The 13,700-nt window shown below is 50.5% G+C and overlaps 1 protein-coding gene across 1 annotated transcript in view; it reads right to left on the bottom strand.

The window, feature by feature from the left end:
- The window catches only part of TIAM1 (T-cell lymphoma invasion and metastasis 1), a 112,631-nt gene that overhangs the window by 2,031 nt on the left and 96,900 nt on the right, over positions 1 to 13,700 (bottom strand). The window contains 12 exon segments of the mRNA XM_017727076.1: positions 4 to 268; positions 2,126 to 2,298; positions 3,123 to 3,210; positions 3,339 to 3,441; positions 4,256 to 4,314; positions 5,032 to 5,140; positions 5,904 to 6,022; positions 6,144 to 6,323; positions 8,628 to 8,736; positions 10,787 to 10,912; positions 11,202 to 11,270; positions 11,677 to 11,856. Of these exon segments, the coding sequence (XP_017582565.1) occupies positions 4 to 268; positions 2,126 to 2,298; positions 3,123 to 3,210; positions 3,339 to 3,441; positions 4,256 to 4,314; positions 5,032 to 5,140; positions 5,904 to 6,022; positions 6,144 to 6,323; positions 8,628 to 8,736; positions 10,787 to 10,912; positions 11,202 to 11,270; positions 11,677 to 11,856 (1,580 nt within the window).

The raw sequence follows: 13,700 nt of genomic DNA, 5'->3' as shown, positions 1-13,700 counted from the left end.
CGCTCCCGCAGCTCCCGCTGCGCCCCGCGCGCCGCCTCGCAGAAGTCGTCGTCGTCGCTCAGGATGTCGGTCTCCTTGATGTCCTCCTGCTCCTCGTACTGCGCCAGGTCGAACTGCTCCTCGACCCAGCGGTCAGTGTCCCCTCCCTGCGCGGGCTGCGCGGGCTCTTTCTCGGGGCTGCTGCTGTGGACGGCCTCTGAGTCAATGGTAAACCTGTTTCGGGCCAGCCGCCGCCTCCTCCTCCCCAGAGACTTGCTTGGGGCTGACACTGCACACACAAAGATAAAACCCCACAGGCGTTTTACACACGGCACAACTCTCGGGAAAAGCTAAGTCCTGTCCGAGCCCTGCACCTGGCACGGCCAGGCAGCGAGGAGGCAGAGCCCACGAGCGGCCCGGTCACTCCCATCCATCCTCCCTGCGGCCTCAGCTCCTCGGCACGAGGCCTCTGCGGCTGCAAAGGAGTTTCTGCTGCTCAGATCCACCGTGGGGACAATGGCCCTCAACTGCTGCTCCTCCTGAGCGCCAGGCGGGCAGCCAGCACCAGGGCATCTGCTCAGCTCAGCTTCTCACTCGCAGCCCCTGCTGCCAGCACACCACAAAATCCGACACCTCCGCACCTCGGAGAGGGGAATCTGTCTGGGCTGGAGCAATGCTACAGCTTTTCCAGTGGCCACCTCAGTGCTGAAGGTGCTGCGTTATTTACAGGGAATTCAGTTCCCTGTCCAGGCACTGCTACTCTCCCTTCCTCACTTCCTGCCTACTGGGTGAGGAAAAAATCAACCCCCAAAAATCCCAGAAAAACTGTCAGAAGTTCCTTCCTCAGCATCTCCTCAGCAACTGGCCCAATTAGCAAATTCCCATCTTCTGTGTCGGAACATCTTCCCAAGAGACTCCTGAGGCCAAGCAGAGGCAAACCCTGCAGCCGGAGGCCCTGCAGGCATCCCGGTGCTTCAGGGGCACACATGGAGCTCTGAGGTTGCAGTTTGTCCCCTGGCCCTGAACAGCACCTCAGCACCTGCAGGATGAATTTATCCAGCTCTGCCGTGGGGCTGGGGTCACATTTTCATGTCCCTGAGCCTCACAAGGTGCATTAAGCATGACAGCTCAGCAGCTGCAAATTTTGTCTGTAGGGAGAGGTCTGGACTCCAAGGTGGGATTTTAATCCCTGCAGAATTCATCACACAAATGCCCCACGGAGCCAAACTGAAAGGAGGTCTGGCCTCTCCAGCAGGCTGGCCCCAGAGGCTGATGGAAGCAGCGCTGTGCCGTTTGGCCCTCCCTGCACTGCCCCTCCTCACACTGTGAGGCAGAGGGCTAGCAGCACCCCGAATGAGAAGCTGGGCTCAGCTGGTGTTGGTCTGGCCTGCCCTGGTCAGAGGAGGAGCAGAAAGCCCGGTTGTCTACGGTGCTGGATCTAATGAGCAGAACAAGAAATGAACAACAGACCAGAACAAAACATGCAGTGCTGCCGTGTACTTTGTAGTTGGAAGCAAACATTTCTTCCCTCCATCATCTAGAGTTCTGAAAATGAAAACCTGCTTTTCCCTGGGACTTTCTCACTGCTTTTTCCTGAAGTCAACTGAAAAGGAAAATCCATGGTTTAGGACCGGCCACTACAAAAATAAGAGTATCAAGTGCACACTTCTCCAAATGTGGGAAGGAGGAGCACGTGCCCTTTAGCGACTGAGCTGAAAAGGCTCAGGTGGAGGACTCCCACAGCTTCCCCCTCAAACCAAGCTCAGGGGAGCTGCTTTTCCTTGTGCATTTTAGTTCCAAAGTGCTCGGGCTACCTCAAAATTCTGTACATGCTTTTAAGAAACACGCAGCTCCTGCTCCGTTCAGCTGAACCCAGTTCAGATTAAAGTGCACAGCCAATCGGTACTGCCAGGAATCCCATTTCCCTTCCATGCCAGAAGCACCACTCTGAAACTGAGCCTCAAGTGCAAAGCAAGGTAAAAAGAGGCAATTTAAGGCTCTCAAGGAAGTGAAGCATGGAAAACCAGCAGTTTTTACATACACAGGAGACAATGCTAATCCTAATATACAAGTGACAGACACCACCACATGTCCTACAACGGTGCTGGGGTTACCGGGATCTTGAAAGTCTGTAGCCCTACAGTACCTGCCCTGTTCATGGCTGGCCTTGCACCTTTTAGAGCACACAATCTTTTTCCACCAAAAGGAACATATTGCTGGGATGAGGGCAAGCTTTCAGTTTTAAGGAGCTGTCTTCTGTGTTTGTCCCGCAGGATGGAGTGCACTGCCTTCAGAAAGTCCTTCCTGTGTTCTGGTGAGCTGAAAAAGAGGTGGGAATACAAAAGGCAGAGTTACCCCTTGGGAACTGCTAAAGGCTTGCTGTAAATGAGGTAAATAATGGCCAGTTCTGTGACTTAAAACAGTACAAATCGACTGGCAGGCACTTCCCCAGAGAAGACTCCACTGAACTCAATACTTTCAAAGCAAAGCTAAATCCATGGTCACTGCAGTGGGCATCCAAGGAAACTGATACCCAGTTCATTAATAAAACATTCAGCCTTTCAGCCCTCTCGAGGTTTCCTTTTCCTGCAGTGCCACCCACACTCGGCTGTGTCCGACACACATCCAGCTGACCCGTGGTGCTCAGTCAATCTGTCCCTGCAAACACACCCCAAGCACAGCTCCTGCAACTCTTCCTAGAAGGAGGAACTGGCTTGGCATCAGCTCTGTTGGATCCCGATGAACTTGTGTTCCAAGTTCTTACTTGAACTGTAAGAACACGCCACGGCAACCACCACCCCAACAATGGATGTTTATTTAAGGAAAGGCAGTGTCCCAAGACCAGAGGCAGGGACCTGCTGCCAGGAAAGGAGCCAGCTGAACACAACACCTGCCATAAAGATCCAATGGTGGAGTTTAACCGGAAAATCCCAGTAAGGCTTTTCCCATAAAGGTGCAAAGCTGATCGAGTTCGATGCCTTTATTTCAGAGACTGTACACAATTCTACCTCTCCAAAAGTAAGGCTTTAACACCCTCTCCCCACTCTCCCTACTGGCTGGTCCCAGATTGCCTCAAAGGAAAGAAAAGGGCAAGCAGGGATGCAGAGATGCAGCTGCCATGGAAAACAGGGAAACCCACTTACCTACAGCAGAGGTGAAATGTCCTTTCTGGCCTGCCCTCAGACTCAGATTTGACATGGACAATCTCACACACAGAATTGGTCTCTGCATCTAAAGGGAAAACCAAGCAGAACCTCATGTCTACCTTCACATTCAACTCCCAAGTATTCGCTGCATAATGAGTGAAGGCCCCCAGGCCACACATCCAAACCCTGCAGGACTCCTGCCTGGAACATTACCTGCGCTGGCCAGGGCCCGGACCTGCAGCGCTTCCAGAGGGATCATGTGGCGAAACCGGAACGGATCCCAGTCTTCATAAATGGAGGCTCTATGTGATCCTCCCTGGAAGGATTTCAAACACTGCATTTCAGGAAACGAGACACCCTGGGGCAGGCAGGCAGTCCTGTGCTCTGTGCTGAGGGCTCCCAGCCACAGACCTGCTGCCATCCTCAATTTCTCACCCCAACACCTCCCTGAGGGGCCTCTCTGTGGAGACCTTGCTGAAATCTGGACTAAAGCAGCCCTAGGGCCCAGCAGCTCTTAGCAACGCCCTCCAAAGCCACCCAGGCCAGCCCTGGGTGCACACACACTCGGGAACACATCCCAGTTTTGCTTCTCACTCTGAAGTCACCCTGTGCCAGCTGCCTTTCCCCATGCAGGCACCTCAAATCCCTCTGGTTTATGCCACAGGTAGGGATCACAAGTTTCCCAATAGCACTGTAAACCATGCACCTGCTGTAGCACTGCCAAGCTCAGCTTTAACTTGGAATCCCAAACTGCAGAGGGATTCCTGAGCCACTCCTGATGCAGCTGAGAGCAGCCAGCACTTGCTTGGTGGCACACAACACCCAGGGCACTGTGTGAGGTGACAGACATTAATTAGCTGTCAGACACTAACACACACTGACCAAAGAACCAAAGGCAAGAGACACATTCACAGTGACATCTTCATCCCTGACAATCCACCCCAGAGCAGGGAATGGATGTGGCAGGCATGGCAAAGGATAAAGGAAGGCTTGCTGTGCCCACCCAGATCCTCAGACACCAGGGACCACACATGGCAGAGCACACTCCAGCCCCACTTTGTGGAAAACAAAGCTCCATCATAGCCCCAGAAATGCCCATGGCATCACCCAAACAGTCCCTGCAAACTTACGAGTTTCTTCTTCTGTTTGGAACCATCCTTGTACACAAGGACCACGGCAGTTTTGAACACTGGAGGAGAAAGTTAGAGACAAAAGTCATGGAGTCACAGAACCCCAGAATCCCAGGACAGTTGGGGTTGGAAGGGACCTCTGGAGATCACCCAGTCCAACCCCCCTGCCAAGGCAGGGCCACCTGGAGCAGGTGACACAGGAATTTGGATTTTAGGGATGTCTCCAGAGAGGGAGGCTCCACACCCTCCTGGGCAGCTATTCCGGGGCTCTGCCCCCTCCATGGACAGAAATCCTTCCTCAGGTTGAGGTGGAACTTGTTGTGTTTCAGTTCATGGCCACTGCTCCTCATCCTGTCACTGGCACCACTGAGCAGAGTCTGGCAGCATCCTCTGACAGCCCCTGGGGACATTTGTGTGGGTTGAGGGGACATTTGTGTGGATTGAGGGGACATTTGCATGGATTGATGGGATCCCCTCTCAGCCTTCCCTTCTCCAGAGTGACCAGGCCCAGCTCCCACAGCCTCTCCTCAAGAGAGTCCATAAGGCCTGGAATGGGTCTCCTCTATTCCCAAGCACACAAAACCTTTCACCTGAGCCAGGAAAGGAGGGTTGGAAGAACTATCAGAGAGCAAAACTGAGCACTGGAGCTAAGAGACAAACCCATGTTTAAGTTCCAGCCAGCCCTGGGGAAAGCAATGCTCAGTTACTTTCAATATCTGCTAAGGCACAGCTGACAGGCTTTCCAACACGCAAAATGAAAGTCCTGGGATACAAACCAAATGCTGCCAGCTCAGGTTCCTTCTTCCACTTGCCCAGGGAAGCAGGAGGGTTCAGCCATATCACTGTGTTATGCAAGAGCAAGTCCCCCATGGAAAGGTCAGCAACCTGCCAACACCAACACATGCACAAGGGCGAGGGTTTTAATCAGCTCAAGGCATCTGACGTGAGTTTTCAGCTCAAGAACACTTGCCTGAAGTCTAGTCCTGAACAAAATTTCCCCCCCAGCAAACTTCTGGAGTATTTCATCAGCTGACTGCAAACATGTGCAAATAGACCAGGACATTTAGCAAGAGATGCACGTAAACCCTTAATTAATGAGTATAAATCAGAGTAAGTTAGAGTATAGCCCTTGGACGTCAGGGGCAAACACAGATGTTTTCTTTGCCTTTTCTTCCCCTTTACCCATTTTTCTCCCTACCAGTTTCTTTGTGTTTTGTTTGAACATTGAATCAGTTTGGGGTAAAGTTTAGAGACTGCATCAGGTGCAGTGGTCAAAGCACTCCCTCCCCACAGTTGCTGTGGCTTTTGACTCTGCCCAAAGGCTCCTCTGTGGACACACTGTTGGAACTAAACTAATACAGGAGTTCCCAACTGCTGGGGGATGCAGCAAGCAGACCGTTCCCCTTATGGTCCCCCAGAGTGACAAACTGAGGGCCATCCCCAGGCCAGGGGATGTTATCCCATCCCTCCACCCTCCCCTCAGTGAAGTCGGGATTGAACTCAATTCAAGTCTTGAACCGAGCTGGGATTTATCTGTTTGTGCCAGGATCTACTTCAATGGCACAGCAGGAAAGGTAAATACTGGATCCAGTTTAACAGGCACCACAATAACTTTTCCTTTTCCTCTATGAATCTGACTGTCTGTTACCTCTTTTTTCTCCCCTGTTTGTTCTGCTATGAGTTGGTCAAACACTGCCCCATACTCTTCATGGATTTTCTGCATTTCATTAATGTGGCTGGCAACTTTGTTCATTGTTTTGATGGCCACTGGAAAAGAGACAGAGAGACAGGGGGTGAGCAAAGGGAATTTTAATCCTCCGAGAGGAAGGGAGGGGAGGAGGGCTCCAGAGCAGAGGTGAACCAGAGAAAAGTGGGGTTAACTCCTTACCATCAAGGTGATAATGTTCTTCACTGTCCACATCAGTGAGAGCAAAGAGCTCCTTGAGCAGGAGGGGGTATTTGAGTATCCTCTGGATGGGTTTGATGAGGTAAGACTCCAGGGTGGAGGAGTGCTGCCGGCGCGGGTTCTGGGCATCCAGGAACGCCTTGAAAGCAGTGTCTGTCTTGGCTGCAAGATTCAAATGAAGCCATTGGATCAATCGAAAATTGCATCTGCTGCCCTGAGAAAGTGACTTTTCCAGGTTTAAACTGGTTTACCCAGAGACATTTTGCAAGGAAGTGCAGATTTATTGGGCCCGCAGAATTAGACTGACGCCCTCCAGGATCTGAGTCACTGACGCTCTCCCCGGATGTGCTATTTAGGATTTCACAGCAGGCATCCACCTCCAGCAGAGGCAATTTTTAATTTCACTATCCATGACAGAATTTCCTGAGTGGGAAGGGCCCCACAAGGGCCATTCAGTCCAGCCCCAGGCCCTGCACCCCAACAACCCCACCCTGGTTCCCTGGCAGCGCTGTCCAAACGCTCCTGGAGCTCTGGCAGCCTCGGGGCCGTGCCCATTCCCTGGGGAGCCTGGGCAGTGCCCGGCAGCCTCTGGGGGAAGAACCTTTCCCTGCTCTCCAGCCTGAGCCTGCCCTGGCCCAGCTCCAGCCGCTCCCTGGGTGCTGTCCCTGTCCCAGGGAGCAGAGATCAGAGCTGCCCCTCGGGAGGAGCTGCACACAGCAATAAGTACTTCTGGCCTGGCAGCTATCTGAGAGCAGCACAAACTGTTTTAATCATCTGTTCCTTTTAAGCAAAGTCTCAAATTGGACTGTGAGGAATCACTGCTTCTAAGCCCAGGTCTGGTTCTTGTTACCTCACTAAACCTTAAAATGCAGCACTGAGTCACAACAACATCAGGAGCCAGTGAGAGGCAGGAGCAGTAAACTGAGGCTAATGCACCCGATTCTGGGAGCACAGGCAGACTGGACACCTGACTGCCATCATCTTTTCTACCTGACTGCAACTGAATTTATAAAATTGCCATTTTCTCTGTTGCCCCCTCCACTGGAGCATAAGGAGGGAAGGGAAGGAGGAGGTGGTATTTATAGGCATACAAATTATTCAGTGCAGGAGCAATGCCACACAATTGCTTTTATTAGAGTCGTGTCCCCTGCTGGGGCTGGGGGGGTTTTGCAGACAGTCACCTGATTTCAGTAAAGCAACTTGAGTTTCAAATCCAAAAGCCACCTGCACCTCAGCTGAGGACACCCAGTGATGCCTGAAATACAATCCCAGGCTTTGTAAGAGATTTCTCTCTGGAATGGAATTCTAAGTTCTGTTTGTGCCATAATTCAAGCACAACACTTTCTCATTTATAAATACAGTCAGCAATGGAAAAGAAAAGCTAAATAACCAGATCTACCTAGTCTACAGCTTTAACAATAAAATAACACCAAAAGAAAGCACAAATGTGACTAGCAACAAATCATTTATTTATGTATTCCACAGAGCTGCCAAGTATTCTTTGCAGCACAGGGAATAAAAGTTTACAAGCAGAAATGAAAAAAAGAAAAAGTGCACAGAAAAAACCATACCAAAGCCCCCCCCCCAAACCAACCAAGAAACAAAAAAACCCCAAATTTATGACTGTCAGACATCCAGATGTTCTTTGAAAAGTAAGAGCTCCTCCCTCAATGGCATTGCTGCTACAACTGCAACCATTTGTTTGTTCAATGTCTTGGCCAAAAAGGAATTGCATGAGGCACTGGTAACTCCAGGAGATTAACACTTCCACAGGGAAAAAACCTCCCTGTGAGGCAGGCTGGCCCAGGAGCCAGACCACAGGTCTTTTATCAACAACTCAGCAAGCCAAGCTCTGCTAGGAATTCCGACATGGAAGCTTCTCAGGCAAAGTGGTAAGAAAGCAAGAGGAAGCAGAGAGGGGAGAAAGAGCTAAAATATTTTAACAGCTTCCATAAAACATTCTCCCAGGCTGATCCTCTCCTAGGGATCCAGTGTTCCACCACATTGGCCGGGGCTTCCATGGGATTGCCACCAGCAAGGACTCCTGGCACAGACTCCGGGAGGATGCAGAGGTCACTACAGAGCCACCACTCCTGGTTCCAGAGCACACCATGACCCATCAGCACAGAGCACAGAGCCACGATGTGATTCCCACTCAGGAAATCTTCTCATGTGACTGAAAACAAACCAAACGTGCCAAGGGAGAATGAACAAAGGGTGGGGAGAGAAAAACTGCAAGCAGGGTGAGCCACCTCCTGTAGCGAGCTGCTCAGGTATCACCACAGGGTGGTCCCACAACACCCACGCACTGAGCGCTCCAGGAGCCTCTGCAGACTTAGCTCCCTACTCCAAAGGCTCCTGGAGACCAGCCAGGCACACGTGTGCCCCCACTCCTGCCCTGAGAGGTTTGGGGTGCAGTGACCACAACCAGTGTGTGCCTGTGACAGCTCTGGAAGGGGCTCTTACCTTTCACCAGGACTTTGGGGACTTTCGTGTGGCTGGCACAGAAGGCACTGTACAGCTTGAACCGGTCAGCGTAGTACAGGAAGGATCCACCCAGGGAGAACAACACTTTCTGGGATTAAAGGGGGGAAAAAAGCATTAGTAAAAAGGCATTTAGTTACTCTGCCTTCAGCCAGGGCATCTGAAGCTTCCACCCAGCTTTTGGAGGACAGGACAATGCAGTTTGAGTGTGTTTGCACACCAGGACATCACTGCTGGAGTGAGCCCAGAGGAGGCTCCAGGCTGATCAGAGGGATGGAGCAGCTCTGCTGGGAGAGCTGGGATTGTTCAGCCTAGAGAAGAGAAGCTTCGGGGTGACCTCAGTGTGGCCTTGCAGTGCCTGAAGGGAGCCTGCAAGGAAGATGGAAAGAGACTCTTTACAAGCGGCTGGAGTGCCAGGACAAGGGGGAATGGCTTCAAACTAAGAGAAGAGTAGGTTTAGATGGGATATTGGGAAGGAATTGTTCCCTGGGAGGGTGGGGAGGCCCTGGCACAGGGTGCCCAGAGCAGCTGTGGCTGCCCCTGGATCCCTGGCAGTGCCCAAGGCCAGCTTGGACGGGGCTTGGAGCAGCCTGGGCTAGTGGAAGGGGTGGAACTGGGGGATCTTTCAGGTTCCTTCCACCCAAACCATTCTGTGACTCCATGATTCGTCCTCCAGGAAACAGGCCCAGCCCTGGTGTGTGGAGTCAGCCTCTGTAATCAGCATCATCAGCCAAGTCCCAGCCTGGAGGCAGCACTAACTCCACAGGGACTGGGCTCACAGCTCCAGAGCTGCATTTAAGAGCCTCACTGACCTCAGCAATGGCCAGAGGCCACAGAGAGGACTGGATGTGTCTGACCTTGCAATGGATCAAGGCACTGAGGAGCTGCAAGCAACCCTCATCCCTCACAAACACACCGAGGTGTTCACCTGCTTGGAGATGAGTTGGTGTTTGGGGTCAAACACAAACGCAGAACGTCTTGGGAACCAGACAGCACTTGGTGAGGGGCTGAGACCACACGTGGGCAGCTTGGGGACAGTGAGTGAGACAGGGAAGCAAAGTGCAGAACTGAAACCACAGAACTCCACATTTCCCAGTCTGCCTGCAGACAGGGCCCGGGCGCAGAAGTGAAAGCGAGCTCGGTGCAGCTGTTACGGGAAGAGCTGGAAGCAGCAGCACTCGGGAGAGCTCTCTCTGGAAGGCACTTCACTGGCACTCCTGTCTTGGAGCCCAGAGCACACAGGGGCCACAGAGGCTGCCTCCAGGAAAGAAGTGTCTCTGTGCTCTCCGTTAAGGGCACATTTCCCACCAACCAGAGCTGTGCTTTAGTTACAGGAGGGCAGTGGTCATGGCTGAGGCTCATGTTAAACAAACACCTGATGGCAAAGACAGTCATGCACAAAAACACAAATTCTTTCAACACTTCTTTCAGGGTTGTATGCTAGCTGAAGAGCAATCCCAGAGGAATTATTATTGTTGTTATTATTATTATTCATCCTGTCCTTTACCAAGGTGAGTGCTCAGAGCCAGACTGGAGTTCCCCAAAGGAAAAACATTCTGTCATCTCCTCGCCATGCCTCCAGAACCAGTACAACTGCATTAGAGACAAAATGAAATTTGTTTCCCCATTTCCCTGGGTTTTAAATGAAGTTTAAAGAGCTGCAGTTTACATTTCTACCTGTGAAGATGCACACCTGCTGAAAGCCAGGAGTATTTGCCACTATGGACTGAAAGTGCAAACACAAAATTTCATGTACTATTCTGATCTGTAGCCCGAGAGGGCTTCTGAACATGAGACTTGTCAGGACAAAGATTTTATGTAACTTTCCATTTCCAGCACTTCCTGACAGCTCAAGGCAAGAAATCTGGCAGAAGGGCAAGAATAGCACCAAAAAGCACATGGTTTCTAGTGCTCTATATGGCTAAATGTAGCATAAGCTACAACTGCAGCAGGATAATTTTTCAGCAGCACCAGCATCCGTTGAAAACTAATCTTAAATGGAAGGAGATGCAGGTTTTTACATGAGCAGTGGCAATAGTCAGAAAAATATGATGGAGAGCGTTAAAGGTCTCCTCAAAATGTGAACAATGAGACAATACAAATAATGTGGTTTTATATATATAAAAGTAAACAATTATTACCTTAAATTGCTCAACTTTTTCAAGCTTTTCCAGGTCTGGAACCAGCCTTACTCCATCTTCCAGAGTTTTCAAGAACTCTACCTGGAATGCTACCATTTCAGTCAGATTCCCAAAGAGAACATCCAGCTAATAAAAGGAGAAAAAAAAAGAAAAGCAGAATGCTGAAAATATCACTTTGAGGCTATATTCTGATTTCTAGAACTGCAGTAATTCTCAGTCCAATTGTATAACCAGGAATGGTGTCAGGAAAAAGCAAGCTGCAGACATTATTGAGCAGCACCTTGATGCTCTACTCAATCCATTGTTTGAAAGGAGTGGAATTAAGTGAAATTAATTTCAGACAAACAAGCCCAGCTGGGTGGGCAGAGTGGAGGGGCAGGCAAATGGTCTCTGGCTCAAGCGAAGGTCAACATACCTCATCTGGTGTGAGGAAGGTTTCTTTCTGTAGAGGCTTCAGGTATCTCTCCATCAGGCAATTTAAGTCCTACAAATTCAGAAGAAGATTCCCACATTGGTCCCTCAGACTGCCTCTGGATATTTACTGAGGTGGCAAATGATGCTTACCCAATCTGAGAATTCTTCCTTTTTACACACAACATGAAACAGTTGGATTTCACACAATTTAAGACAGGAGAAGGAAGCATTTACACATTTCTAGTTAGAAAATCAATACCAGATCTCAGTGAGCAGTAACTGCGCACCAGCTAAGCCATTTCAAAACGACAGCCTCATCATCTGGAAATGCCTTATTTCAGGGGTTGCAGTTACATTTGAGGCACAGACTGCAGAATGGAATGCAAGCTCACCACCAGATACGCCCATGAAACACAGCCTGAAGGAGCAGAGAAGAACCAAGGGAGTTTTGCCGGGAAGCTGAGGCAAAAGCTTACCTTGACATAGGTGCGCTCGGTCTCCAGGAGCTCACAGATGACCTTCCTCAGCTTGTCTGCGTCCGTGAGCTGCCTCATGGTGCTCAGCTGGGGCCCTGCACAGTCCTGGGGGGGAGCACTGCAGTCAGAGGGGTTCATTTCATGCAGACTGCGACAGAAAGCAGCGACCTGCTCTGTGCTCTTTGGAGAGAAGGGAGAGGAAAGAGCAGTGGTAATACTTGAAATAAGAGCCAGAGGAACGAGGGGGCTGAGAGGGGCTTGTGGCTGAGCAGCTGCAGCTTGGGGACTTTTTAACAGGCACTACAAGTGTCTATCCTGTCTCTCTGTGACTGGGGATAAAGGGAAAAAAAAAGGGGCTGCAGAATTCAAATTAACTGAAGTACTGTTCAACTCCATTCCTGGTTTCAGAGACACGTGAATTTTAATTAAAATAGGCTCGTCCAGCACTTAAGATTGAAGAACTCACAGAGAGGCCCAAGAACTGGGAACCAAAAATGCCTGTGCAAACAAAACACACACCCCAGCCCCCTGGCAGTTCCCCAATGTGGGCTGCAGCAGGCCTGAGAACAGCTCTGCTAACACAGGGCAGAAACCATCCACCCCGGGGTTTGGGGAAGCACAGCCATCCCAGCTAAAGCCTCTCCAGGCTCCAGCACAAGCTCTTTGGGAAAGCAGCTGTATCCCTAAGCTGTGTCTGGGAATGTGCCTCGCAGGGTGAACTTCCCTGGAAGTGTCATTTCCCAGAGCTGCTCCCTCTTGCTGCTTTCTTTAATATTTAATCAACTACCTATATATAAAGGCAGTTATCCTCACTTCACCCCCTCGTGTTAGATCATTCCCTCACATCTTTCATTACACTGAAAACTTTGGAGCAGGAATAGTCTCTGGTGTCAGTGACGACAGCCCCAGGCTTCCAGGATTGCCAAGGCAGTCGTGGGCTGTGTCCATGCCTCCCAGAGACCTGGAGGGAAAAGAGCTGCTCCAGTGATCACACCTGATAATCCTGCCAGGGGATCTTAATCCAGGTTCAGTGATTTCCCAGCACTGCCTCTACAGCCCCCCAGTTCAGGAATTTCTCCACGGAAAGGGTGGCCAGGCACTGGCAGGGGCTGCCCAGGGAGGTGTTGGAGTCCCCATCCCTGGAGGTGTCCAAGGAAGGCCTGGAGGTGGCACTCAGGGCTCTGGGCTGGGGACAAGGTGGGGACTGGGGACAGGCTGGACTCCATGGTCTCAGAGGTGTTCTCCAGCATGGCTAATTCTGTCATTCAGTGAAACAACTGACCCAAAATCAGCCTGTTCAAGCAGAGAAATGTGAAGAGAGCAGAGGGAAAAAAAAACCTAACAAAAGAAAAAAAGGGGAAAAGGAAAAGAAGAGAAAATAAAGCACATCCCCACCTTGCAGTTTGGAGACAAAGCTCTGCCTCTGGGACATCACTTCACTCCCACCCACTGGTAGTTGTGATCTCCACATTTTTTAAGCCATGCAATCTGCTCACACAGAGCTATTTCCTCTCTGTGCACCTACAATCCATGCTAGGACAAAGAAGGATTTCCCCCCCTTTCCTCAGAGGTCTCTTAGGGCCGCAAATGCTCCCCTGAGGTCCCACTGCACAGCACATGAGCAAAGATGCTCATTACACAAAGGATCATTTTTTCAGGACACAAGTGTAAGCCCGGAACTCATTGTATCTGACTTTGGCTGTCTGTACAAAAATGCCTCTTAAACACACTTCATTACAGGGAAAATATTCATCTTCAGTTTCTCAGGTTTAACTCAGATGTGGAAGAAAGTTGCAAGTTGACGGCAGGAGGAAGCAGTGAGTTGGACCAGCCCATTTCCACTCCCTCTGTCCCTGGCATGTGTCACTGAGATTTGAGATTTATTAGTCTTAATTACTCAATAATTCCTGTTACTTTTCAACAAGGTTCCACCTATACTCATTGTGCTCTTAAGTATAAAACACACCCAAACTTTTAGATTAGATCTGCATCAAACTTCAGCAGGTGTGACCTTGATCCCAACA

Source organism: Corvus brachyrhynchos, unplaced genomic scaffold (genome assembly GCF_000691975.1).
Source record: "Corvus brachyrhynchos isolate BGI_N302 unplaced genomic scaffold, ASM69197v1 scaffold412, whole genome shotgun sequence".
Taxonomy (NCBI): Eukaryota; Metazoa; Chordata; class Aves; order Passeriformes; family Corvidae; genus Corvus; species Corvus brachyrhynchos.
The sequence above is the reverse complement of the archived record's forward strand: the minus strand, read 5'-3'. Positions and strand labels throughout refer to the sequence as shown.